Source organism: Orcinus orca, chromosome 1 (genome assembly GCF_937001465.1).
Source record: "Orcinus orca chromosome 1, mOrcOrc1.1, whole genome shotgun sequence".
In the NCBI taxonomy this organism is placed as follows: Eukaryota; Metazoa; Chordata; class Mammalia; order Artiodactyla; family Delphinidae; genus Orcinus; species Orcinus orca.
The window spans coordinates 3,814,374-3,841,126 of NC_064559.1; the positions used below are offsets into that span (position 1 = coordinate 3,814,374).

General features: G+C 38.8%; 1 protein-coding gene across 2 annotated transcripts in view; it reads right to left on the bottom strand.

The window, feature by feature from the left end:
* PLD5 (phospholipase D family member 5) overlaps positions 1 to 26,753 on the bottom strand; it is a 489,683-nt gene that overhangs the window by 17,581 nt on the left and 445,349 nt on the right. For both annotated transcript variants that reach the window (XM_004283493.4, XM_049713621.1), the window contains 2 exons: positions 12,434 to 12,631; positions 5,215 to 5,351 (listed from right to left, as the gene is read on the bottom strand). In XM_004283493.4, the coding sequence (XP_004283541.3) occupies positions 5,215 to 5,351; positions 12,434 to 12,631 (335 nt within the window). The remainder of the gene's footprint in view (positions 1 to 5,214; positions 5,352 to 12,433; positions 12,632 to 26,753) is intronic.

The window sequence follows — 26,753 nt, forward strand, 5'->3', positions numbered from 1 at the left end:
GAAACTTTAAATCTTCCTTTCTGATCTGAATGTCTTTCATTTCTTTGTCTTGCCTAATTTGCTCTAGCTAGGACTTCCATTACTATATTGGATAGGAATGGTAAGAGTAGGCATCATTCTTTGTTCCAGATCTTACATTTTCAATTTCTCTCCATTAAATATAATGTTAGCTGTGGGTCTACCATATATGACCTTTATTTTGTTGAGGTATGTTCCTTCCACATCCAGTCTGTTAAGAGTTTTTATCATGAAAGGATGTTGTATTTTGTCAAATGCTTTTTCTGCATTTATTGAGATGATCATGTGATTTTTATCTTTTATTTTATTGATATGATGTGTGTAATAACATTTATTGGTTTGTGTATTTTGAACTATCCTTGCATCCCAGAAATAAATCCCACTTGGTAATGGTGTATTATCTTTTTAATGTGTTCTTGAATTTCGTTTGCTAATCTTTTGTTGAAAATTTTTGCATCTATAATCATCAGGGATATTAATGTATAGTTTTCTTTTTTTGTGCCATCCTTATCTGGCTTTGGATTCAAAGTAATGATGGGCTTGTAGAATGAGTTTGGAACTGTTCTCTCCTCTTGGATATTTTGGAAGAGTTTGAGGAGAATTGGTGTTGTTTTCTGAACATTTGGAAGAATTCTCCAGTGAGATGTCTGGCTCTGGAGTTTTTGATTACTGATTCAATCTCTATACTCAATATTGGTCTGTTCAGATTTTCTATTTCTTCCTGATTCAGAGTTGATAGGTTATGTGTTTCTAGAAATGTATCCATTTCTTCTAGGTTATGTAGTTTGTTGGCATATAATTGTTCATAGTAGCCTCATAGATTCTATGTATTTCTGTAATTTCAGTTGTAACATCTTATCTTTCATTTCAAATTTTACTTATTTGAGTCTTCTCTCTTTTTTTCTTAGTCTAGCTAAAGGTTGGTCAGTTTTTTTAATCTTTTTGAATAACCAGATCTAAGTTACATTGATCCCTTTTATTATTTTTCTAGTCTCTATTTCATTTATTTCTGTTCTGATCTTTATCATTTCCTTCCTTCTGATAACCTGAGGCTTAATTTGTTCTTATTTTTCTAGTTCCTTGAGGTGTAAAGTTAGCTTATTATTTGAGATCCTTCTAATTTTGTAATATATATGTTATATTAAGCATGTATGTTCCTCTCAGAACTGCTTTTGTTGTATCCCACAGTATTTGATATGTTGTCTTGTCTTTCCTTTTTTTAATTGAGGTATAGTTGATTTATAATATTATTGAAGTTTCAGTGATTCAATATTTTTATAGATTATACTACATTTATAGTTATTGTAAGATATTTCATGTGGTGTACAATATATCCTTATAGCTTATTTTATACAGAGCAGTTTGCACCTCTTAATTCCCTATCCTTATCTTGCCCCTCCTCCATTTTCCACTCCCCACTGGTAACCACTAGTTCGTTCTCTATATCTGTGAGTCTGTTTCTCTTTTGTTATATCCACCTATTAAGTGATATCATACAGTATTTGTCTTTCTTTGTCTGACTTATTTCACTAAGCATAATACCCTTCAGGTCCATCCATGTTGTTGCAGATAGCAAAATTTCATTCACTTTTATGACTGAGTAGTATTCCATTACATATATATACCACATCTTCTTTATCCATTCATCTGTTGATGGACACTTAGGCTGCTTCCACATCTTGGCTATTGTAAATAGTGCTGTTATGAATGTTGAGGTGCATGCATCTTTTTGAATTAGTGTTTTCATTTTCTTCAGATATATACCTAGTAGTAGAATTGCTGGATCATACGGTAGTTCTATTTCTAGTTTTTTGAGGAAACTCCACACTGTTTTCCACAGTGGCTGCACCGATTTACATCCCAACCGACAGTGTACAAGGGTTCCATTTTTTTCCACATCCTCACCAACATTTGTTATTTGTGGCCTTTTTGATGACAGCCATTCTGACAGGTGTGAGGTGATATCTCATTATGGTTTTGATTTGCATTTCTCTGATAATTTGTGATGTTGAGCATCTTTTCCTGGCCTGTTGGCCATCTGTATGGCTTCTTTGGAAAAACATCTATTCAGGTCTTCTGTCCATTTTTAAATCAGGATGTTTAGGGTGTTTTTGATGTTGAGTTGTGTGAACTGTTTATATATTTTGGATATTAACCCCTTATTGGCCATATCATTTGCAATATAATAATTTTCATGTTTCTAGTTGTGGGCTTCTTTTTCCTCTTAGAGAAGTCCCTTTAACATTACTTTTAAAACTGCTGCTCTTAAAAAAAAAAAAAAAAAAAGGAAAAAAAAAAACTGCTGCTCTTTTAGCTTTTGCTTGTCTGTAAAACTTTTGATCTCTCCATCAAATCTGAATGAGAGCCTTGCCAGGTAGAGTATTCTTGGTTGTAGGTTTTCCCCTTTCATCATTTTATATCATATCATTCCTTTCTGACCTGCAGAGTTTTTGCTAAGAAGTCAGCTGTTAGCCTTATGGAAGTTCCCTTGTATGTAATGTGCTGCTTTTCCCTTGCTCCTTTTAATATTCTCTCTTATCTTTAATTTTTGCCATTTTAATAACAATGTGTCTTGTTGTGTTCCTCTTTGAGTTGATCCTGTTTGGGACTCTCTGTGATTCCTGGACTTCTATGTCTGTTTCCTTTCCCAGGTTAGGGAAGTTTTCAGCTATTATGTCTTCAAATATGTTCTCTGTCCCTTTCTCTCCCTTCTCATTCTGGGACCCCTATAATGAAAATGTTAGTATTCTTGATGTTGTCCCAGAGGTCTCTTAAACTGTCCTCATTTATTTTTTTTCTTTTTTCTGTTCAATGTCAGTGATTTCTACTACTCTGTCTTCCAGCTTGCTGATCCATTTTCCTCTGTATCATTTAGTCTACCGTTGATTCCTTCTAGTGTATTTTTCATTTTGGTTATTGTAGTCTTCATCTCTGCTTGGTTGTTCTTTATCTTTTCTCTTTGTTAAAAACTTCTAAATTCTCACTGTTTTCATCCATTTTTCTCCTGACTTCTTTGATCATCTTTATGATCATTACCTTGAACTCTTTCTCAGATAAGACTGCCTATCTCCACTTCACTTAGTTCTTCTGGTTTTTAATCTTGTTCCTTAATTTGGAACATGTTCGTCTTTTATCTTTGCCTTCATCTGATATGAACTGAATGATTTTTGCTGATTCAGATGTTTAATGATCATGAGACCCCCTCAGGGGAGGAATAATCTCTGGTGCCTGTCAGTGCAGACATGCTTCTCCCTTAGTAGTCAGTCCTATTTTTACCTTTGGCCCCTTTAAGTCCCCCTGTGCCCCTTTTGGCAGTATGGAGTGCAGCTGAGAATGCCTCTATATCTCCATCTGCCCAATGCTGCCTATATGTAATTTACCCACAATAAACTTCATAATTGCTTGTTTTTTGGTGTCAAAGTTCCTTCCCAGTTTGGAGAATATATTCAATATGTCTGCCTACCAATATCAACCATTTCTAATTTGGAAGCATGTAGAATTTTTCTCTTTCATTTTATGTTTACTGTGCAGACTAAAATTTAAGTTTGTAGGTTATTAACACACTGATAATTTAACACACTCTTTAAAATCTTTTTTCATTCATATGATTGAGAAGAATTTAATTTTAACCTTGATCTGTGAACTACTTCTTATGTCTCTGATGGCTTTTCATTTAAAATGCTAGAGATATTAACAGGTTTGAAATACCATCAGTATAATAAAAGAACTGCTCTTTGAATAATAACAATAATGGTATTTTAATAATCAAAATGCAAGACTTCAGGTCAGTTTCTAGTTCTTTTAGTTTTCTCTAATTTTTGTATTTCCAAGATATTTTAGATTATCCATACTAACTCCTTCCCCCTTGTCTATGAAGGATTCTAATTTTATTTGTTTGAAGGGACTTCATGGAATGAAGGTTTTTCCAATCCTCTGAAATTATCATCCCATCCTAATAAGTCCATAAACTTGAACTTATTCTCCCAAATAACAGGAAAATCAGGTAAAACCTATCATGTTTCAAACTCTTCCCAAAGTGAAGCTGAAGTCTAAGACAAAATCTAAAATCAAATAAACAATAAATGGAAAAAAATAAAAAAGAGGGATTGTAAAAATGAAAGCATGTGGAAAAAATCCATGAATGTTCAAAGGGTGCACAATATTTTAAAGTAAAGGTGTCCTAATAATGTGCATCTTGCAGCCTAAAATTGTTTTTGACAATCATTAGGAGTCATCACTTTCTGGGAGAAACACATCTTTTGCAATCTTAAAGTCATTTGCATAGAGAAGTTGTATATTATGCATATGTGAGGTTGGCAATATGAAAAATATTCAAGCAGTATAGGGCACATCACATTATTTAACCTCAGTAAATGGTTATTCTGAAACTGTAATTTTCCAAATTAAAAAGGTTTCAGGTTGTACCCTTAGAAATTTGCACTTTGGAAACTTTTCCTGGATTAAATAGATTATTCAAAACATTTACAAGCACCCAAATCTCTGCATTCCCTGCAAGAAAGCAAAAGTGGGAAATACTTGGGGCCTAGCCATGCATTCATGACTTAGAGACATAAATTCTGCTCCTAAGTTGATTCTAAGTATTTCCATACTTAAACAGTGATGAATATTAAAAAATAAATCTCCATTTTAAGATACTCTCTTCCTCTTACAGATGGATGGATTGACTGAGAACATACATATTTTAAGTTCCTTTCTCCTTAAGTGGAAAAGATAGTATGAAAATTTAGCATTTAATAAGACCTACATGAATACAACAAAGTGATACCTCCTTTAAGGAAAATCTTGCCAGACCTACTCAGTTTCAGTACGTCCTTCAGGTACCTCTCAACTGATAATTTTCAAAAAATTTTTTTTCAAATAACTTAAATTTATTTACTTATTTTTCCAAATAATTTTCAAGTTGAAAACAACCCAATCTTTATTCTAAAGTTCCTCTCATGCTTATAATGTAAACTACTGAGGTGGTTCTGTGGGATGAGACCCTGAGTCCTTAAAGTGGACTGAGAGAGGAGATGAACCATGGGTGAGCTGCAAATGTACACTGAGATGTGAATGGTGTGCAACCTAATGTGACCTGATAGCATCTCAGTGTCCACGGTGTTTTCTCCTGTGGTCTCCAGTTTAGTGTCTGGCCCTGGAGCCCAGGATCTAAGCTGAGATTGCACACTCACTGACCTTTTGGTGCTTGTGCTGGAGATAGGCAGGTAGTCCATGACTGCGATGTACACGTATTGCTTGGCATCATCTATTACACTGTAGATGGCGTCTATGTCAAAGCTTCTGTTTTTAGGGCAAAACAGTTTGGGAGAATTCTGTGAAGACACAAAAACCAAACTTTTAGAGTATTAATTTTTGCAATCTGGGAATTTCTCTTTTTTGTTGTTATTTAAAATTTTTAAAAAATGAATCTTGGCTTTTAACCAATTTTTGCAAACCTACTTTCCAGTTCTTTATGAGATTAAGACAAATACATTTTCAGTTCTATCAAAGTTGAGGCAAGTAGAAAACAAGGTGTATGGGTCTCAAATCTGTCCTTTAAGTCAGTTTTGGGAGGGAATTCTTGTTTTCAATACACACACCTCTTATTTTTATAAGAGTGCTCTAACTCTAAACTTAACGTGACTCTGGTATACATCCCTGTCATACATAGTTAATTTTCTCAGACATTACCATATATAGTGTATATATGCATACAGCAAGCCATTTATGCTAGAAGTTATTTCACTTGAAAGGTAATGTGGCCATAAAGATGTTCAAGATACATGGTCTAAAAATCTTGTGGTTTTTTTTTTTCCCCAAATCTTTCATCGAGTGAGGAAGAGGAGTGTTGATTGTTGAGAAAGGGTCATCAGTAATTCTAGAGGAAAAACCAAGTGACTTATTAAGATGCCAAGTTCATAAGGAGAGACAGGGCCTTAAGAAAAATGAAAAAAGAGGCAAATTATACTTGAGGTATTTTTCTCATGTTGCTCGAAGTGGTTTCCATCTTACAGAAGTATGATGTTTTTAGATAAAGTTGCTATAGAAAGGGAAAGATGTACTTTGGTTTTCTCATTCGTTTTCCACTGGACAAGACTGAAAGGAGCATTTCTGTAGTTCCTGCATTACTCTGACAAGCAAGAAACCAAGTGAAGGAACACAAAAAAATCAATGGGTGCTTAGTACCAAAGCCCATATAAACAGTTTCTGGAACTGCCTGGAATGGCAGTACTGGGTCCTTCATCAAATGTTCTACCAGTAATGGTGGTCAGGGTCCCTGACAAATGTTTGGGAACAACTCCCCACACAGTGCTGGTGGGAATCCCTATCCCAGCTTAGAGAGAGGGAAGATGAAGCTCTTGGACTGGATGCCCAACTGGGGAGGAGTGTGGAACTGAGAAAGGAGCCTGTTTAAGGGCCAAACCCACCAGGCGTCCCTACTCAGAATGTTGTCTTGGCAGGTGAGTATCAGAATGAGTTTTTGATTTAAATTACTTTCCTTCTGGAATGAGGATGAGCTTTTAAGTATTAAAAAAAAAAAACCCTAATGCTAAAAGAGAGAAATAAACCACAACAAAAAAGCCCAAAACAAAACAATAAAAAATAAATTAAAAAACAAACAAACAAACAAAAGCCAATGCTCATCCTACACTTCTTCCCCAGCACACACATATGCAGATACCCCATCTGTCACCAAGATAGATGGCTTGGGCTTCTGCAGTGTCTCTCATGTTGTCCCTGCCTCTTACTCCAGATTGCTGTTTCCCTCATTCAGGCACTGGTGCTGTTTGCTGGGGCTTTTATATGTCTTCTGAACTCATTTCCTTGTCTCCTCGATGCTTAAAAGACAAACAAACAAACATGTGTCACTCTCAGGACTCCTGGTTTCTTGGAATCCAGTCTGATCTCATTGGGAGGGATGGATCCATGTATCCTCTGAGTTTTGGCCCTCCCATTTCTCTGCCTCCTTCATTTACTGGCTACCATGCCTTCTGTGCCCCAAAATAAAATAATCGTCAGCCCATGGCTATGTTCTCATCTTGTCTGCCTCTGTGTATTTGCTCCTGCCAGCCCCTCCGGCTGATGTGTTTTCCTGTCTCTGCCTATCAGAGTCCTATACATTCTCAAAGTTCTAGCTCATATACTATCTCCTCATGAAACTTTTTAATATTGTCACCTAGAGGCTACTTCTCCTTTTCTGTCCTCCCATAATATGATTTATTTGTTATATTGTTTAGTGTATTCCAACTTATAATTACTCACACTTGTCTCATGTCCTTGCTTGGACTGATATACCTTGATTTTAGGAATTGCATTTTACTCATTTTTCTATCTCCATTAATAAATTAAATATTCAAATTCATTAATTTCCTCAGCCTATTGGGTCTGCTTTAAACATTCTTTAGGTTTAACATGAAGAATCTAAGGATCTTAGCTCTAGACAGGAGCCTAGGTCAACTCTGAAATGTGTCCAAATGCCCATGTTTTTGCTTCAGTTAGGAATTTCCTGAATTTCCTTGCATGTTCCCAAAACTGGATTTTGGTTTCAGGGAGGAACAAATTTAGACACAGAGTTGCTGGTCTCTTTACATTTGCTATTTTCTAATAAGTTTGGATACTGTGCCTTTGGTGATAGAGCATTTATATGCTCGTGATGTGCCAGGTTCCAGCATTTATAACCTGTAGCATGCTAGGCATGTCCCTTACACTTCCTGAGCCTCTGTTTCCAATGAGATAAGAACAGTAACAAATCTTTCACACTGGTTTGCCTTGTGGCTTAAATAAGAGAATGGCCTACTCCTGGCTGGGTCTGCTCCTCTTCTGTACTTGCTTTCATTCATTCATCAAATATTACTAAGTACCTGCCACGCACCTAGGTCTAGTCTAGGCACTTGGCATACATCAGTGATCAACATAAGATTCCTGCTTTGTGCAGCGTCATTCCAGCACATGCTACATTGTACTGCATTCGTCTGTGTGATTCTCCACCAGCTTGTGAACTGCTTGGTTGCATGTCTCTGGCACCTTGTGCCATGCCATACTTAACACATATTATACGCTCAATAAATATTTGTGGAATGAATGTGAAAGTGCTTCTTAAATTAGTAAGTGTTGGAGGCTTGTATGACCCCCAACCTCTACTCCTAGCTGGAGTTGCTTCACTCTAGGTATTTCCATCCATGTGTGAATAGACCTTTATTTGTACATACCTTTTTCTTTCCTATGTTCCCATTGCCAACCCAATGCCTAGAGCATGGCAGATGCTTCATGTGTTTATTAAGGAAATGCATGACTATTTGTATGAGTACCTCTGCCCCTGCGGTCATGGTAGTACTTGACTGTGTCCTCTGATTTGTCAGAGGAAATTAACTAGTTCTGATTGTTTAATTACAGAGAAGGCTGTTAACTTCCCTTTTTATCATTCCTGAATTAATTTTCTGAGCCTTGCACTGTGTACTCCTTTATTCCATAGCAAAATATAAGGAGAAGGAAAATACAGATCCTTTTCTTTATTTCAGCTCTGTGATGATCTTTTACCAATCAAGTGCTCTTGAGACATCTTGATAATAAGTAATCTATGTTTCTTTCTTACATCTATAAATGCCTTATATTTGCATGTACCTTGTTTTGCATATTCATTAAATACTTGCTTTAGTAGGGTTTTGATTTATTTCATAACAGTTTCCTGGTTTTTTTAAAAAATTCATACTCCATTCCCAGAATATATATGTTAAAATGTAATTAAACATGAAAAGACAACCCACAGAATGGGAGAAAATATTTGCAAATCAAGTACATTCTTGTATCTAGAATGTATAAAAAACTCTTACAACTCAATAACAAAAAAACAAGTAATCTAATTGAAAAATGGGCAGAGGATTTGACAGACAGTTCTCTAAAAAGATATACAAATGGACAGTAAGTGTATTAAGATATACAAATGGCCAGTAAGTGCATTAAAATATGTAAATCAAAATCATAAGACAAATTTCACACCTGCCAGGAAGGCTAAAATAAAACAGAAAATAGCAGGTGTTGGCAAAGATGTGGAGAAACTGAAACCCTCATTTATTGCTGATGGAATTGTAAAATGGTGCAGCCAATTTGGAAAAGTTTGTCAATGCCTCAGAATGTTTAACATAGAGTTACCACAGTACCCAGCAATTTCACTCCTAAGCATAAACCCAAAAGAACTGAAAATGGATATTCAAATAAATATTTGTACATGAAGGTTCATAGGAGTACTATTCACAATAGCCAAAAGGTAAAAACACTCAAATGTCCATCAGCTGATGGACAGATAAACAAAATGTGATATATCCATACAGTGGAATATTATTTGGCCATAAAAAGGGAAAAGTACTGAGTCTTGCACTTCAAAAACATTATACTAAGTGAAAGAAGTCAGTTACAAAAGACTGCATATTGTATTACTTCATGTATATGAAGTGTCTAGAAAAAGGCAAATCCTTAGACACAGAAAGTAGATTAGTGGTTTCTAAGGGCTGAGAGAAGGGGAAAATGGAGAGTGACTACTAATGCTTTTTCCTTTGTGGTGATGAAAATATTCTAAAATTAGAAGGTGGAGAAGATGGAGAAGGTAAAACTCTGTGACTATACTAAAACCCACTGAGTTTTATACTTTAAAAGGATGAATTTTATGGTAGTAAGTTATATATCAATAAATCTATTAAAATGTAATTAAAATATATAGCAGAGATTATAAAGGGGTATTTAATTATATTTTTCAGAGTAGCACCAAGTTCTATTCAATGCCTGCCCTCACTCACTAAATAAATCTCAGTTTAATGATTGGTGGATGAATGCACTAAACAATAAACAACAAGAAATGAAATCTGTCTAGCACCCAAATTGATAAAAACAGACCTTGAACTAACTAGTCTTTATCTTGGAAATCAAATGCATAATCTCAAGAGCTCTAAAAAGAACTCCACCAAATAGGACAAAAACTCAGCCTATTGTTCCTATCTTCTGATTTCAATGGGGAATGTAAGAAAATTAGAATGATCTGGCCCCAAGTTATTAGAAATCACATACTTAAATCTAACCAAGTGTCTCTTTGTGTTCCATGAGAAAATTAGAAATAATTCATATCTATATCATAACTTAAAATTTATATTTAACCATGCTAAGTTATTATCACCTAAAATCTAATTTTGGTAATGATAATTCTTAAGGCCTTCAAATATATATATTTTGTGTGTTAATTTAGTCGGGACTGTCAGCTTATAAAAATATAATATACTATTTTAAGATATTTTACAACAAATATTTTGAACTTAAATAAATTTGTCTTGGCATTTGTTAGGCACATATACTCAGAAAACTATATGTATCCTGGAACTTCTTATTGATATTACTACTAGTAGAACCAATCTAACATTTATTGCTGCTTTAGGGAGGCTTGAGGGAGGTACCGGGAATAACAATAATGAAGAAAGTACAGTATATAACCTTCAGAGCCTGATAAAATAGTGGGAGAGATAATAAATAAATAGTTACAAAAATGTGATAAATGCTATAAAAGAAGCGATATCAAGGAGCTCTAAGTAAATGATACCAATTCCAATATTGGGAATATTGACTTTTATTTATCTTATACCTGTAAGATTTTATACCTCTGTAAAAATGGTGTTCAATTAATATCTGTTGAACTGAAATTCAAAGGTAGGCTTGAGATATTAATAAGAAATGGAAAATAAAATAATTTAAATTAATAAAATAAATAAAAATAGAAAACAAAGGTGCTGTATGGTTTAAAAGACTATACTTGAAGGACTGTTAAAAAAGCTCAACTTATTTTGTGGCAAACCATTTAATAAAAATCAGTTTATAAATTTGCCCTGGAATACAGCAAAGCCCTTGCATTTTCATACATTTTATTAAAGGCTTGGGCCCTCTCTCTGAAGTAGAGATGTTAACTTTGGGATCAACAAAGGAGGACTCCCCCACTTTTTTAAGGGTCAGAATTTAAATTTATGCAACAATGACATTCACTTATCTCTAAGATTCAAACTGTAAATTCAAAATCCAGCAACTATCTGAAATTTGCTTATAATTCATCTATTTCTTGCTGCTTCAATCTGTTCTACTGGACTCCTGGGGTGTGATGTTACCATATGGATTAGTGGTTCCTTGGCAAATTTCTTATTGCAACTAATCTACAAATTGAGAATAATATCTGGTTTTCTTGTCTTATAGGGTTGTCTTGAGAGGAAATAAAATTGAATATATGCATTTTATTAGTAAAATGCCCTATATGATATGCTACATGCTACTGTATTATTGACCTCCACACATACCAAAAAAAGGGTTTTTTTTTTAGTTCTACTTGATGAAAATCTTTCATAGTCTATTTTATATTATTCACACTTATGTGAATTTGTTTAAGACAAGCAACTTCAATTTTCTCTCCACTGCTAGATTTCTAAATTTTCAAAATGTGCTTTCATTTTAATAGGCAAAAAGGCTACTATCACTCTTCCATGAAACGCTCTTCAGTGACATAAAAGTTGTTGGCATAGAAGCACAGCTTGACAGTGGAGAAACAGCCATATTAAATTGGGAGAAGTTTACCTGAGCATCAGGATCATTCAGAAGCCTGATTCAAATCAAAATTCTAAGGTCTCACCCAGGTCCAGTGGATCAGATCCTGGTGAGGATGGGGGGACTGTAAGCTTGCATTTTAAACAGGTTCCCCCTCTGGTTCTTAGATACTTTAAAGTTTGAGGACCAGAACTGTAGGTCCAGATATTTACATTGCCCACTCTCAGCAACACTGGGGATAACTGTGGTGTGTGGGCAGGGGGGGATGGTTTTCAAGTGTAATCAGAGGCCTGGAAACAGTGCCCTGCCCTTTTGGATGGGCCTCTTGCCCTCCAGCCCCAATCAAATACAATAGTTCTGCTTTTGTCTGTTTTACACACTGGGGTTCCCTCAGATTTGTTTCATCAGAGGGTTCTACTGCTAAGATCAAGTCTGAAAATCATTGATGAAAGGCATCAAAAATAGCGTCTGGTGTCAGAAGACCTGGGCACTTGTGTTTCTCTTGGCACCTGCCATCTGACAGTCTTTGTGCTAGTAGATAAACTTCAATATCTTCATTTGTAACACAGTCATAATCCTGGGTCTACCTTAAGGGGTGACTGGGGGGGATCAAATCAGATAATGCAAAGTATCTGAAACTAGGAATGATTATTCACATGTATTGTTATTATAACTAGGGACAGCATATGATTGAGTATAAGAATGGATATATTTTAACTCTTCAAGGGATGTGTTGAACTGATCTGTCAAATTCATTTTTGCCCAACACAAGATCACACTTGAACATTGCAACATAATAAAGGGCCTTTGGAGGAAGGAGGGAGGAGGAGAAGAGGGCAAAACTCACCGACACAAATGCTTGAGATTTGGTTTCATTCAACTGAAGCTGCAATTTCTTTTCATTGTCATAGATCCCATAGAGCCTCTTGGACCAGGTCTGAGGTACTCTGCTCTTGAATTTTAATGAACTATATAAAGCAAATATCCTTTGTAAATCTAGGACCAGACAGCTGCAGTTGTAGAAGATGACACCAAGTTCTTTCATCTGTGAAAGTAAAACGAAAGCATCAATGCCATGTACATGTGATGGTGTTACTCTCAGAGAAAAAAATGTAGTATTCTCAGAGAAAAGACTGCAATAATAGCAATAGCGATATTTTCTTCTTGCAATTGTTATACTCTAACAACTATATATATACACTGTATCTGTAAGTATGTAGATACAGTCACATTATGGTATACAGAAATGATGCATCATTAAAATGCTTAAATATTTAAGGAAAACTTTTGCTGGAGTTTTGCATTTGAGCTCTTATGGATAATTTTTCCATATTCACCTACACTTTTTATATCAGCTCTTCAGATTGTTTTCTTCAACATTAAATTTTTTGGTATGAATCCTTAGATCGTGCAGCAATATAAAGATTGACTTTTAGTTGCAACATAACAGAATGGTTTAGATCATGGATTCTGGAATCAGATTGCCTGAAATTAGGTTCCAACTCTACAAATTTCTACTGTGTGACTTTGTGTGACTTTTTTTAAAAAATAAATTTATTTTTGGCTGCACTGGGTCTTTGTTGCTGTGTGCAGGCTTTCTCTAGTTGTGGCAAGCGAGGGCTACTCTTCGTTGTGGTGTGCGGGCTTCTCATTGTGGTGGCTTCTCTTGTTATGAAGCATGGGCTCTAGGGCACAGGCTCAGTAGTTGTGGTGCATGGGCTTAGTTGCTCTGCGGCATGTGGGATCTTCCCGGACTAGGCCTTGAACCCGTGTCCCCTGCATCGGCAGGCGGATTCTTAACCACTGCGCCACGAGGGAAGCCCTGTGTGACTTTTAAGATACTTAATCTCTGGGCATCATTTTCTTCTTCCATAAAAAGGAGACAATAGTATTTATTTCATACAATTGCTATGATGCATAACACGGTTAATATATTTTATGGGCTTAGAATAGTGCCTATCACATCGTAACCATTTAAAATATATTAGCAATTATTATTCTTATTAACATTGCACAAGCCTCAAGAGTAAGAGACCAATAGAATCTTGCAACAAAGATATCATAGAGATTATTTTGTCCACCTCCCTCGATGCACAGATGAGGAAAGTAAATCTTACACAGGTAAGCAAAAATATATCCCCCCGAGTGAGAGATCTAGTCAGGAGTAGATTCAGAATTTGATGCAGGTTTTCTCACCCTTGATCAAATACACCCAGGAACGTAGCAGCACTGGCTTCAAGTCTATTATCACTTTGAAAAATTATAGATGATTTCTGATTTAGTCAATGAAAGTGAAAAAGTGAAATTTTGGTCTTAACAGCATAAATACACATGCCTCATGGTCTGAACACCCAGTGAGGGGTTTGTCAGGGACACCTTGGAAGGTGTTTAACTTCATTCCTTTCCTCCACCCCCCTACTCAATACTCTTCTCAGGATTATAGGAGAGGTCACCAGCTGTGTAGGGGCCCATCTCTCCTTTCCTATTAGGACTCCCTAATACAGTGCATCATGGAGATCTTTTCACATTCATCTATACCTGGCTGGCATCATTTTAGCAGCTCCACAGCGACCACAGAATAGATGGACACAAGTTATTTAACCTGCTGATGGACTTGTCCTTATTTTTCCTCTAATACAAAATATAAAGCAACGAGCACCCTTGTACACACATCTCTGTGCGCCTGTACAAGGATTGCTTTAGTACAGATTTCTAGAATTGAATGGACACAAACATTAAGGACAATTAAGAAAGGTTAAGAAAGTGGGAGGAACTAGAGTGGGGAGGGCGTATCAGGTATGTGCAAAGGCACTGAGGTCAGTGGGATAGAATCAGAGTTGTGCAGCTGAAGCTGAGGGAGATAAGGGAGAATGTGTATGTGTATGTGAGTGGGTAAATAATTTGATGGCAGGGGGTAAAACTGGTGGGACAGGTGTGTCAGATTCCCAGAGGCCTCTGTGCTGGGATGGGCAGTTTGGCATTTATGCCAAAGGACATGGGGAGGGAGGTGGTGAGGCAGAGGGGGTGTGGACAGGCTATGAACTGGAAAGGTCCCTTTGCCTGGCTGTGGAGAAAGGATGAGGGAGTTGGAGGCAGGGTCTTCAACACCCAGGCCTTAACAGTGGCAAGGGGAGAGACTTACACATACTTATGTGTTTTCTAATCTCAGGGATTTTCAAAAACTGTGTAGCATAACTGCTAATAATTGCTAATCCCATTCCAGGTTGAGACGGGGCCCACCTTGCTGTTTTCACAGTCTCTGCTGATAGAATCTCAGGAATAGCAGGCTCTGCATTTGACCTTCACACTTCTGTGCCTTTTCCCAGATTGAGTCAATGCTGCCACATTATCTTCTCCAAGGAAGCCTTGATCATTTCAGGGTTTTCAACTTTGTATCAGTTTAGCTTTATAAATAGGCTCTTTGTCTGGTGGTGGCAGTGGGGGCAGCAGAGCTGAGACTCAGGTTGCCACATAAGTAAGCAGCTGCCCCTCCCAGACACGCTTCCTTGCCTGCCAGACACAGGCAAGGTTAGTGCATGTCCAGGGGGCTGGCCTGGCCTGGGGCCATCCTCAGGAAAAAGGGACAAACAACAATGACCTGAGGCCAAAGATGTGGACTGAACGCTAGGCTCTTTCACCAACCAGATTATAGGGTCTCGGGCAAGTCATCCAATTCTGAGTCCTTTTTTTCCTTTTCTGAACAATGAAGGGGTTGGGCTTATAAAGTCTACAGGGGTCTTCCAGCCTTGCCATCTATGGCTTTGGGACATCAATTTCCTGCCCACCATGCATTCCCTTCTCCCTGCCCAACCTGCCTCTCAATACTGACCAGCGACTTCTGTTTGTGTGTCAAGATCAGCTCCTTCTGGCTCCTGCCTGAATGTGGCTGGCGACCCTCCCAGGTTTTAAAGTCAGATGAGGCAGATTTGCATCTTGGTTCTGCAGCTTACTTGTTGACTAGCCTTGGGTAAATTACTTAACCCTTAAATTCTAGTTTATTGTTCGATGAGGATAATATCTATCTACAAGTTTTGCTGTTAGAATTTAATAATAATCCTAATTTTAATAGCTAGTATTGACTGAGGGCTCACTTGTTGTGGGCACTGTGTTGAATAGTGTCCCCTCGTCCCATTCATTTCTACACAGAACCTGTGAATGTGACTTTATTAGGAAATATGGTGTCTGCAGATGCAATCAAGATGAAATCACACTGAATTATGGTAGGCCCTAAATCTAATATGACTGGCATCCTTATAAGAAAAGGAAAATTTGGACACTGTGCCACATACACACAGGGGAGGTGAACATATGAACATAGGCACTGGAATGATGCATCAGCAAGCCAATGTGCCAAGGATTGCTGGCCACTACCAGAGGTTAGGAGGACAGGAAACATTCTCCATTAGCACCTTCAGAGACCTGTGAGAGAAAAGGTCCTGCTCTTTTAAGCCACCAAGTTTGTGGTTTAGAAGCCCTAGGAAACTGGTGCAGTGTGCCTTTCACCTTGATAGTAGATATAATGGTATTTATTCCTTCCACTTTATATAGAAGGAAACTGAGGTTTGGATGGTTGTTTGCTAAATGATACAGCTAAGATTTGAGTTTTGGTCTAACTTCAAAGCCTGTGTGCTTGGTCCCTTATGCTATACTGACCTTAGCACATGGCTAGTAAGCAACCCATGGGTCTACTGCTGTTAATTCTATGAAGCCTTTTCTGGCCATGTTTCCTGTTTTGTCTAGTACCGTACTTGCACATATTTCTGATGTGGCACATTTTTACGCGGTATTATCGTTTTAAAAAATATTTTGTGTCTGTTTCCCCTAAGTGACTCTACAGTCTCTGAAGGCATCAAGTTCATATTTCTATTTCCAGTGCTGGGCTATAGTGCTTGCTTGGAAAATGTTTAACAAACGAATACCTGGCCTTCAAGATGAATTTATGGTGGTCAGAGATGAAAACAAGCTTCCTTCTCAACCCAGAAGCCCTGGTTCTGGGTCAGCCTGAGGGCCTCTGATACTGAGCACCCAAATCTAACAAGAACCTCTCTTCTGGTGCCAAGGGTCCTGGAGCAGCAAACCTGGACATGGACACATAAAACCTGTGGCTGTGCTGGCCCCAGAGATCCACCTGGAATACTTTCACAAGCACGGTGCTCAATGATGGCATCAATGACAGTTCTTGTATTGGTCAATGAGCCAACTGTCCTCTAACCATGTTTCCTGCACCTACCAACAATGGGGTACAGAACCTGACACAGTCTTTTGAGTGGAAACTGCCTTATCCACAGCTCTATCCAAGCCCAGTAGAGCCAGAGGCAGAATGCCATGAAAGTACAAATCCAGGGAATCATTTGATTTTTGTGACCAAAAGTTGAACTCGGTGGCCATGATTGGCTTTCAGTATGTTTGGATCTCTTTGGTATCCTTTGTTTTTCCACATCAGACCTTTAGAGATTTCAGGTTACTTGCAACACATGGCAAACAAGTATGTTTGGAGTCTTCTGTTCAAAGGCTGGACAAGAATACGGTGCTCTCCTGTGTACCTCTTTCCTTGGGAACATCTGTCCCCTAGTCTCCACACGGGGGTTACATCATCTCTGCTGTCATTGGGGAACAAAGCCACTGCCCCCTGTCATTGTCTACTGACTCTTTCCTAATACACAGAATAATGTTAAGTGAAGTACTCACTACACTAGTGCAAGCTCCCCATACCTAGTAAGAAAGCAACCACTCTGCAATACGGTATGGCGTGAATAATCTGGGTAAGTGTTAATGTGAAATTTGAAATCTAGAAGGGTGCCAGGGTAGCAGCTCTGAAAGCTTTCCCCTGCAGAGGAACAGGGGAGAGAGAGAGAGACCTCTCCATATGACCTAACAAGACGCAGGAAGTCATCTCCCAGAACAGGCTCTGAAGACAGACTAACTCCGCCAAGGGCAAGGTACTTAATCTGTTTGCTTCCTTTATCTGTAAATGGGTATTTATCATAGAATTGCTACAAAGAATAGATGAAAACATGTATGTAAGACATTTAGCTCAGTGCCTGGCTCAAACAGTGTTAGCTTGAGCTATACCAAGGTCCACCTTTCTTCTCTGCCTGCTGAGGATGCTTCTACTACATCCTTTGTTTGAATCAGGAACAGATATGGCAGAATTCTTTATCTGTGAACGATTTTACTGTAACTACCAACAGATTCCACACACTCAGTCAAGTGTGAGGGCATAAAATTCATTCCTCAGAGACTGTTTGTGGCTAGGTTGAGTTGGTGCCGGAATGGTCACATGCCGGGTTCTGAGGCTGCAGCAGGGAATAAGTCAGACCCGGTTCCTGCCCTTGGGGGCTCAGAGCATGGACCATAGCAGGGGATACAGACAGAAACCATAAAGTTACATGTTAAGGTTTGTTATGTTAACAGTACACGTTTTAAGGTAGATGTTCTAATTCCCATTTTAGAGTTAAGAGCACTGAGGCCATGGTCACTAATCTTGCCCAAGGTAACTGCAAATACGTAGCAGAGCTTATCTCTGCACTCTGTTTTGTCTCCTTAGTCTGTTTTTTTCACGGCTTCACCTGCCTTAGGCTGTCTGTACCCCTATGTCCTTGAGGGAAGTTTCCTCAGCACTTTCTACCATACTAAAAGAATATTTAAAAAGGGGTTCACTTTATTAACCTCAAGACACTTCTATCAAACTGAGTGGCTGGAGCTAAAAGGCAGGAGATCACCAACTAAGGGTGTTTCTAACCATACACATGAATACTTGAACAAGATCTGATTTCTGACAAAGGCACAGAAGGAGGACGGCAAGAGACTGTCATTGAAATAGATTGTGTTTAGGTCACATTAGACTTGGATCCTTACTGAAGTCAGTGTTGCTCTCCAGACTCAATCCAATTCATTCCACAGAATATGCCAGGAAGCTTAGCTGGATTCTCCTGGGAAATCCAGGAAGGTGAAAATGGATGTTTCATAAAAGCTGAATGAGGGCAAATCGTTTGTAAGTGTTTGGGCTTAGGGACCAGATTGAGTTGTATTAACATTATGCCTCTTCAACTCATGAGCTGTATGACTTTGGCCTAGCTCTTCAACTTCTTAACACCGCTGAGAATGATAAATAGCCCTTGACGCCCGGAAGCTGGTACGGGACTGTCAGCTTGGCCTTGATATTTCTAAGAACTCACCTGGCATTCAAGCTATGCCCTGGTTATCTCCTGTTAAACATGAACTCTTTCACAGAACACTGGCATCAGACCAGGCCACTCTGTTGACTGTCCAGGATGAAGTTGAGACAAAAAAAAAAAAGACGTCTCTGTAATCGTGTGTGAACACAGACAAAACATGAGCATTGTCCAAGCCACAGAAATGACCAAAGACCCCCCATCCTGGCTAATATGGGTGACTGCTGCTTCTTTACCAATCACAGTTTTAGCCTTGCTTCATCCCCCTCCCATACAGATGACTTATTATTTTTTTAAAAAATTTTAATCACATTGCATTTAAAAATTATTTATTTATTTACTTTTGGCTGCATCACGTCTTAGTTGCGTCACACAGGCTCTTTCATTGTGGCGCACGGGCTTCTCTCTAGTTGTGGCGCGTGGGCTCAGTAGCCCTGCGGCATGTGGGATCTTAGTTCCCCTGATCAGGGATCAAACCCGCGTCCCCTACATTGAAAAGCAGATTCTTAACCACTGGACCATCAGGGAAGTTCCCAGATAGCTTATTAAAACACCCAATCACAAAGTTGCCCTGCTCCTGATAGCACCCAATCCTGAGCAAAGCCCTTGATTACTTATACCCTCCCCAACAGAACCTTGCACAAAGTCCGAACCCCATAAGGCCTTCCTAAAACCAGCTTCCTTACATCCTGCAGGTGGCCACAGTGTCACTCTTCCTCCTTGTTATGAGCAACTTGCTCATCTCGAGCATGCAGGCTGGCTTTTGGCTTGAGGGCAATGACACCTCCTTATCCCCAGAACATTCACATCACACGGTTGTGAGTGCAGTAAGCAGACAAGTTAGTGCAGGAAGCACAGTGACCAGCACTCAATGTGTGTTGTCTGCTGCTCTTCTATCCTAAGTCACACTGTAGAGGGAGTACTAGGTAGTCAACACGGTTCCAGTTGAAACAGGAAGTGGCCTAGGCAGCAAAGCAGGAAGCATTTAGGGGGAATGAACGAATGAAGGCAATAATGGCTCTGTGTAAAGGCATACAGAAAGGCTGCATTTGGGGAAGAGACTTCGCCCATTAAAACCTAAGGCCAAGTGGTGCTCCTGAAACATTTTCCATGTTTCTCTGTCTTCCAGTTGCTGAATCTGTTATGTATCTTGTGTTGGAATGCATACCATCACACATTTTAATCTGGAAATCTGATGAACCAATTCTTTAAAAGCTAATGGAAAACCTGGAAGCAATAAAATAAACAGGTTTATTTTAATGACACCATAATTATGAATGATGTTTGTCCCTTTAGGTATGATCAGATAGGGGGAAACATATTTATAAACATTCTCAGCATTTATCATCCCCAGGGCTCCCCTTATGTACCATTTATCATCATCAACATGCAAGTGGTCACTTCACTTAGATTTTCTCCAGCAACAAATATTCCCAATGACCATATTCTAAACAAAGATTTAGTGTTCCTTTCCCCCTGTTGTGTAAGCTGCTTTTTGTGACCTTTTATCTGCAATCTCTGACATCATTCTGCTGTGACTACATTACAGCTTTAGAATCGAAAGGCAATGGAAGAAGCCAAGCTTTGCCCTCTAGAGATGTAAAGAGAATTTTACTTCCTCTCTGTATCATTCTCCCAATCTTAGAATGACTCAAAACCATTTCTAAATATACATATTTGGTTTAGGCTGGTATCAAGTGAAGATGGAAAAAAAAAAGAAATTGGCTTTTGTTTTTTCAACCAGAGCAAAAATTTTCTGAAGTGTTGGGTTTGAGACAATCCAGCAGATACTATAACTTACTGCTTAGGGAGAAATAACAACAGAGGTAGTACTAGTTTACTATAGTGCTTACTGTGCACCAGACACTGTTCTAAATGCTTTACAAGTCTGTGTTCATTTAAACCTCACAATAACCCATTGCATGGGTAAGGAAACTAAGGTATGGAGAGACTAAGGGACTTTTCCAAACACACAGCTAGCGAGCAGGGAAGCTGAAAGATTAGTTTAATATTTCATCTTCGGGAAGAATTACAAAGAGGAACTAGAAGTTCCCCTGGGTGAGGGTTAAGTCCTACTGTTTATATGCATGTCCTCTTTTTTTCTGCCCTGGAATTTCTGTTTATATTAGCAGTCTCCATTTCAAAGCAAAATAAGAATCAGGGGAAATGTAATTATACCAAAAGAACATTTTTCTTTATTTTCTCAAAATTAGTGGAAGGGAGTTATGAAAGGAAATGCAGTGAGAGAAGAAAAGAAACCCCTTCTACTCAGGACATGAGAGGCAGCATGAAGGGAGACAGGCTTGGTTTCCTGGGTTTTACTGGTGATGCAGAAGCCAAAGCAGGCATCTGATGGATGCTCTTGTCAGCAGAATAAGGGGAGGCATTAGCATTGTTCTTTGCTGTAACTCAGAATAATTAATTCAGATTAGCCTAACCACAGCTCAATCTATCATTTATGGATGTCTGGTTTGTTGTTTTCATGGTTTTATAGAAATGTGAACAAGTATTTCTTTAATTTTCTTGACAAAGACGAACTTGCAACTGTAAGCAACTCCCATGCATCCAGTTAGCTGCTGATTTATATTCTGAGTTACTGCAGGAAACTTAATCACTAGGAGCTCTAACTTGATTTTGTTTCTGCCCTCAAGGTGAAATTTTTGTTACTAGGGATGGCAAATAAAAATTGAATCTCAGCAGCTCAAAGACAGCCTCCTGCCCAGAAATGTGCTCTCTAGCCCCTTCACTTCCACAGTGGGTGGTCTATACCACTTAACTTCCTGATGTCTTATTTTCTTTGTTACCAAGTGGGAATAAAAATGCTTGCCAGAAGGAACGTGACTAATTGAAAAAAGGAGAATGTAAGATCCTTAGAGAACAGCTAGTTCAACCTTATTTCAAAATTAAGGAAACTGAGCTCCCCAAAGGGGAAGTGACTTGCAAGATCACAGAATAATGTCCGGTGATTCCAGTCCTGGCTCTTTTGCCCAATAATGCTGTGTAGATACCTCACAGTGTTCCTTCATAGTGTGGATGAAGAATGTTGCCTGCCATATAAGTAGACAAAGGATGTTACTTTCCAAAGTACCACTCTTCACTTGTCATCTTTGACTTTTGGCTGTAAGGAACTCACAAATCAATTTCTTGCCTGCAATCACCCCAGACTGTTCACCCAGAGGGCTTTCAGGATGGAGAAAAATAGGATACTGGCCCTAGATAAGGTGCATATCAAAGGAATGATTTCAATGAGCCCAGACTCTTGCATCTTCCCATACTAGAAAGGTGCTAAATTCATTAACTTGAAATGTTTGTTTTTTCTTTAGTTAGCAGAAATCTTTTGATGTTCAACTACCTGGTTTGTTTTTGCAAAACTCCTATATATCCTGGCTCCTCCGTTACTTCTCAGAGCTATCTGAAAACCTGTCTCCCAGGCTTAAATCTTCAGTATGTCCATCTGACAAAACATATTTCTCAACTTCTAGGTTGTGCATTTTTTGTCAGTTGACAGTAGAATGAATGAGGGTGTTGCTTTTTCTTTTCCCCTCCTTCCCTCACTTCCTTCCCTCCCTGCCTTCCTTCCTTCCATCAGTGCTTCATCTTTTATAAGTACCATTATTCCTTTGGCATCTTTGACTTTTGGCTGTAAGGAATTCATACATCGATTTCTTGGCTAGTCAAAGGAAAATCAATAGATAAAACAGTGAGCAGAGAATGTTAATGGGAGGAATTTTATTTTATTTTATTTATTTATTTTAACATCTTTATTGGAGTATAATTGCTTTACAATGGTGTGTTAGTTTCTGCTTTATAACAAAGTGAATCAGTTATACATACACATATGTTCAATGGGAGGAATTTTAAAAGAATGGGGCTGAGAGTAGAAGGGGATGAAACAAATTGGAAACACATTTCAGTTATTTTTTGGACTACTTTAATTTTATCCTGCTTCTTTAGAAGAGTTGAAAATGATTCCAAAATGTTACTACAGCTTCTCCTATCATTCCTGTTTAATCTCTTGTCTTCTAAATGAGCAGTGAGGAAGCTGAGATCATGCCACTTTCAGTTCATTGCATTTGATCCCCTTTTCAAACCCTCCAAGGATCTACTCTCTTTTGACAAAATGTTGGGCCAGACCTGAGTGACTGTATCTACCTTTCAGGCTTGTACAATAAACACCTGGCCCATGTATGTACCAGGATATTAATATCAATGTGAATTGCACCCATTTGCCCCCTTCTTATTCATGCAAAGATGAAATACTTAAGGAAATTGGAGAGAAAATCTTTTCTAAAAAAAAAACCCACCAAATGTATAAATCTCATGCTACTCTTCTTCGCAGCCAAGTCATCCAATTGTGGGAAGAAGGGGCAAGTGGATAGAACTTAGTGGGTTTTCATTTGTATATTATAATTAAACAAACTCTTTTAGTATTCAGGGTCTGCTTTGAGACCTTGAAGTACAGAAAAGCTCTGAAATTTTTCAAAACAAAGGATCCCCTTCTTGTTCCAGAGAAATGCTTTGCCCTCTGTCTGGTCCCTTCCTCCTGATTCATTCCTTGGTAGCTTGGAGCAGAGGTTCCCAGGTTTCCCCCATCCGTGATTCCTTCATGGGCAGCACTGTGACACTTTTCTGACACCACAGTGGTGGAACAACGAGGGCGGGAGGCTACCTAGCTTTTAAAATGAAATGTTACACCTATACTCGCAGCCCCGTTGGTTCTCATCTCCTCCCTGTCTGTGTAGCTCTAGAAACATCTCAGAATGGTGAAAAGACACTGTTCTCCTCTGGTCTGGGCCACCACTGGGCTGGCTGTCAACCCTGAGTGCAATGGCCATCCAGTCAGGGTGATTATCTGCTTTAGAGGGTACAGCAAGGACCCAGGCTCAAATTCTAGTTCACACAACCTTCTCCAGTATGACTCTGGGCAAGTTCCTTAACCTTTTGTGTCGGTAGCAGACCAGTTCCTTAATCTCTCTGTCAAGAAGGGATGATAATAATGCTCATAGGGTTGTTGCAATGATTAAATAAACATTTAGAATCTGCTTAGGACAGTGTCCCTCACGAAGAATAACAAGTGTTTGCTGTTATTATTATTATCCAATTTTATGCACACTTCTGACACACCTACACTCTTCAGAGAAGGTTCCAGGCCATGAAGTGACCTGCTGCACTTTACATAGGAACATTATGAATGCACTTGCCCAGCTCTGCCGTGGTGTGTGGCTCAGGCAGATTTCCCTCGCTCCCTTCCTTACTGTCAGCAGGAATTGTATTGAAAAGGGTAACTTCTATCTTCTTTCTACCACCCGCTCCCTCACTCCTCCCATGGAAGAAAGAGTGACATCCCTAGGGAATAAATACAGCAGCAGCAGCAGCAGCAGCAGCAGGCCCAGTGCAGGCCTGTCCTCATCAGAGCAGCTTAGTCTCTCCCTGGACATTTGGCTTCTGCCCTCCATGGGGCATGCACAGAAGCAGCCTACAGATTTGCAGTGGCCATGCCTTGAACTTGGGCATGTTTAATTCTTGGGAAAGTAGCAGGAGGCCCAATTTTGACCACATATCTAAACTACGTTTTCCATTCTGGCTTCATCAGTGATAAAGCTGACAGTTTAATCACCATCTGTCTGATTCCTGGAGGTATTTTAAAAAATGGCCTGGAGCTCAGGTGGGTAAGAGAAGGGTGTTTTTGTTTTTGTGGTACGCGGGACTCTCACTGTTGTGGCCTCTCCCATTGCGGAGCACAGGCTCTGGACGCGCAGGCTCAGCGGCCATGGCTCATGGGACCAGCCGCTCCGCGGCATGTGGGATCTTCCCTGACCGGGGCACAAACCTGCGTCCCCTGCATCAGCAGGCAGACCCTCAACCACTGCGTCACCAGGGAAGCCCAAGGGTGTTGTTTATTGGCTTCCTAAACTTCCACGAATGAACTCCCACATCTAATGACCTCAACTGCATTCTCCTATGGCTATTTCCATGGATTTGAATCAGGAATGAACACCCCAAGCTGCTTCTGCCCTGCCTTTCATAAGGGAAACATTCAGCCAGAATTTTTGAAAGATATTTCTTTTTGTTCTGTGTCATAATGTACCTTTGACTCATCTATGTTGTTCACAGACCTATTGTGTCTTTCATCTTAGCATTCACCACACTCTCCTTACCTGATGCTTGGAATAGAACATTGCTCAAGGTGTTCCAACATTGTTTAATGCATTGCTTTCCTAACTTTACAAACATGGACTGGGGTATGAAGATACAACTTTTATGATTCAGTTAGTTCCCAGAGCTTAACTGCCACAAAAACTCAAAGCACAACTCTATTGAGACTATGATGTCATGTCTGTGTCCCTTTGGTGTTTCTGATTCCTTTCAATACATATGCAACCAACATCTCTCTCAAGTTTGTGAGATAGGATGCTATAGAAAGTGTGAATATTCAAAAATAGAGTAATATTTGAAATGTGGAAATCCTATCATGTAACACCAATGGCATCAATTTATTTGCAAATTGTTTGGCTCAGTTTTTCAGCTCATGGGAAGTCACCTTCTTAAAAATCTGGAGTGGGAAGACCCTCTCTAAGGAAGTGGGAGGCAGCCCAGCCGTTGCTGCTAACTGGCTAGTCAAAGGCCATAAACTAGGAACCACGGTGTGGGCTTGCATGGGTATAGGCAGGTGGGTGAGAATGGGAAAACTTACTGCAGTAATTAGTATGGTTTAATAATTTAGTATTGTTTCACCCTTAAATATATAATTTAGTTTTTTTCCCCCAAGAATATGACCAACATTGACTTGAAAGACCACCACAGTAAAAAAGGGCTTTAAGGATATCTTATTTGGAACCAGACTGGCAATCTTATAGGGTGGAGATGTTTCAAACTATTGTATAGGTGAAAGTGTTGTGAGGATGATCCATTAGCTAGCCCAGTGTGTTTTGAACATGACAGATTCTTTAACGTTTTCCTACAAAGTGTAGCCAAGTCTAGCATGAGTGGGAGAGCAGTAGGATCTGATCAACCATGAATGTGGCCTGTGAGCTTCTTAAAAAATGCATCAGAGCCACTAAAACACCAAATACCAATGACAGAGAAAACTGGTCAGTAAGAGTGACCTGATGGAAACAAACGAATGTAATGTCACTGAACGTGAAAATAAATAAATTTTTAAAAAGGCCAGATGTTTCATTCACCAACTTCAACATTCTTATTTGGACCTGAAATAAAAGTTAAATTACTCAATTCTTTCCACACATTTTTTGCATTACTAAGATATGGCTGTCATAAATAATTCAAAAGAAATAAATGTGTAAGGGCAGTTATAGCACAGAAAACAGTCTGGCAAACAAACATTACCAGAAAGGTATGTTTGTCCCTTGTATAATTTATAAAATGACAAATTTCTCCAATCTTATAAGTAATGCAATTTTGTAAAATAGTAACTGCTTAGTCAGGTCACAGACTGGTATCCAGGCTTTATAAATAATTCAGTTCAATTCAATAATTAAACACTGAGCATATCTGATGCGCAACTATGAGCATGGGTGGGCTGGGGTGTGAAGGAATGGTGGCAGTTGGGAGAGAACAAAAACAAGCTATAAATCAAGGTAGAAACTGTAAGTAGCGTAAGGAAAAGATCACCAACAATCTGTAGGATTCAAGTAAGAGAGATAGATATTGCATCTGATTAGAAGGGATTCTTAACCTGTGGATCATAATGGAGTTCAGCAGGTGTGGTGTATATCTGCTGGTTTATAAGGAGATTTTTCATAAGTTTTAGCAAAATACTCTGTGATGAAAATAGCTAATAACTTGAGTGGCAGATGACTGCCAAATTAGGTGGATGTGGAATGGCCTCATGGGGGTAGAGAAATTTGAAAAAGATCTTGAAGGATCTTGAGACTCTACAGTTTCAACAAGCAGAGTTGGGAGGACAAGTCTGGCAGAATAAAGGGTGTGAACAAAGACAGGGAGGTGAGAAATGTCAGGAGCATAAGCTCT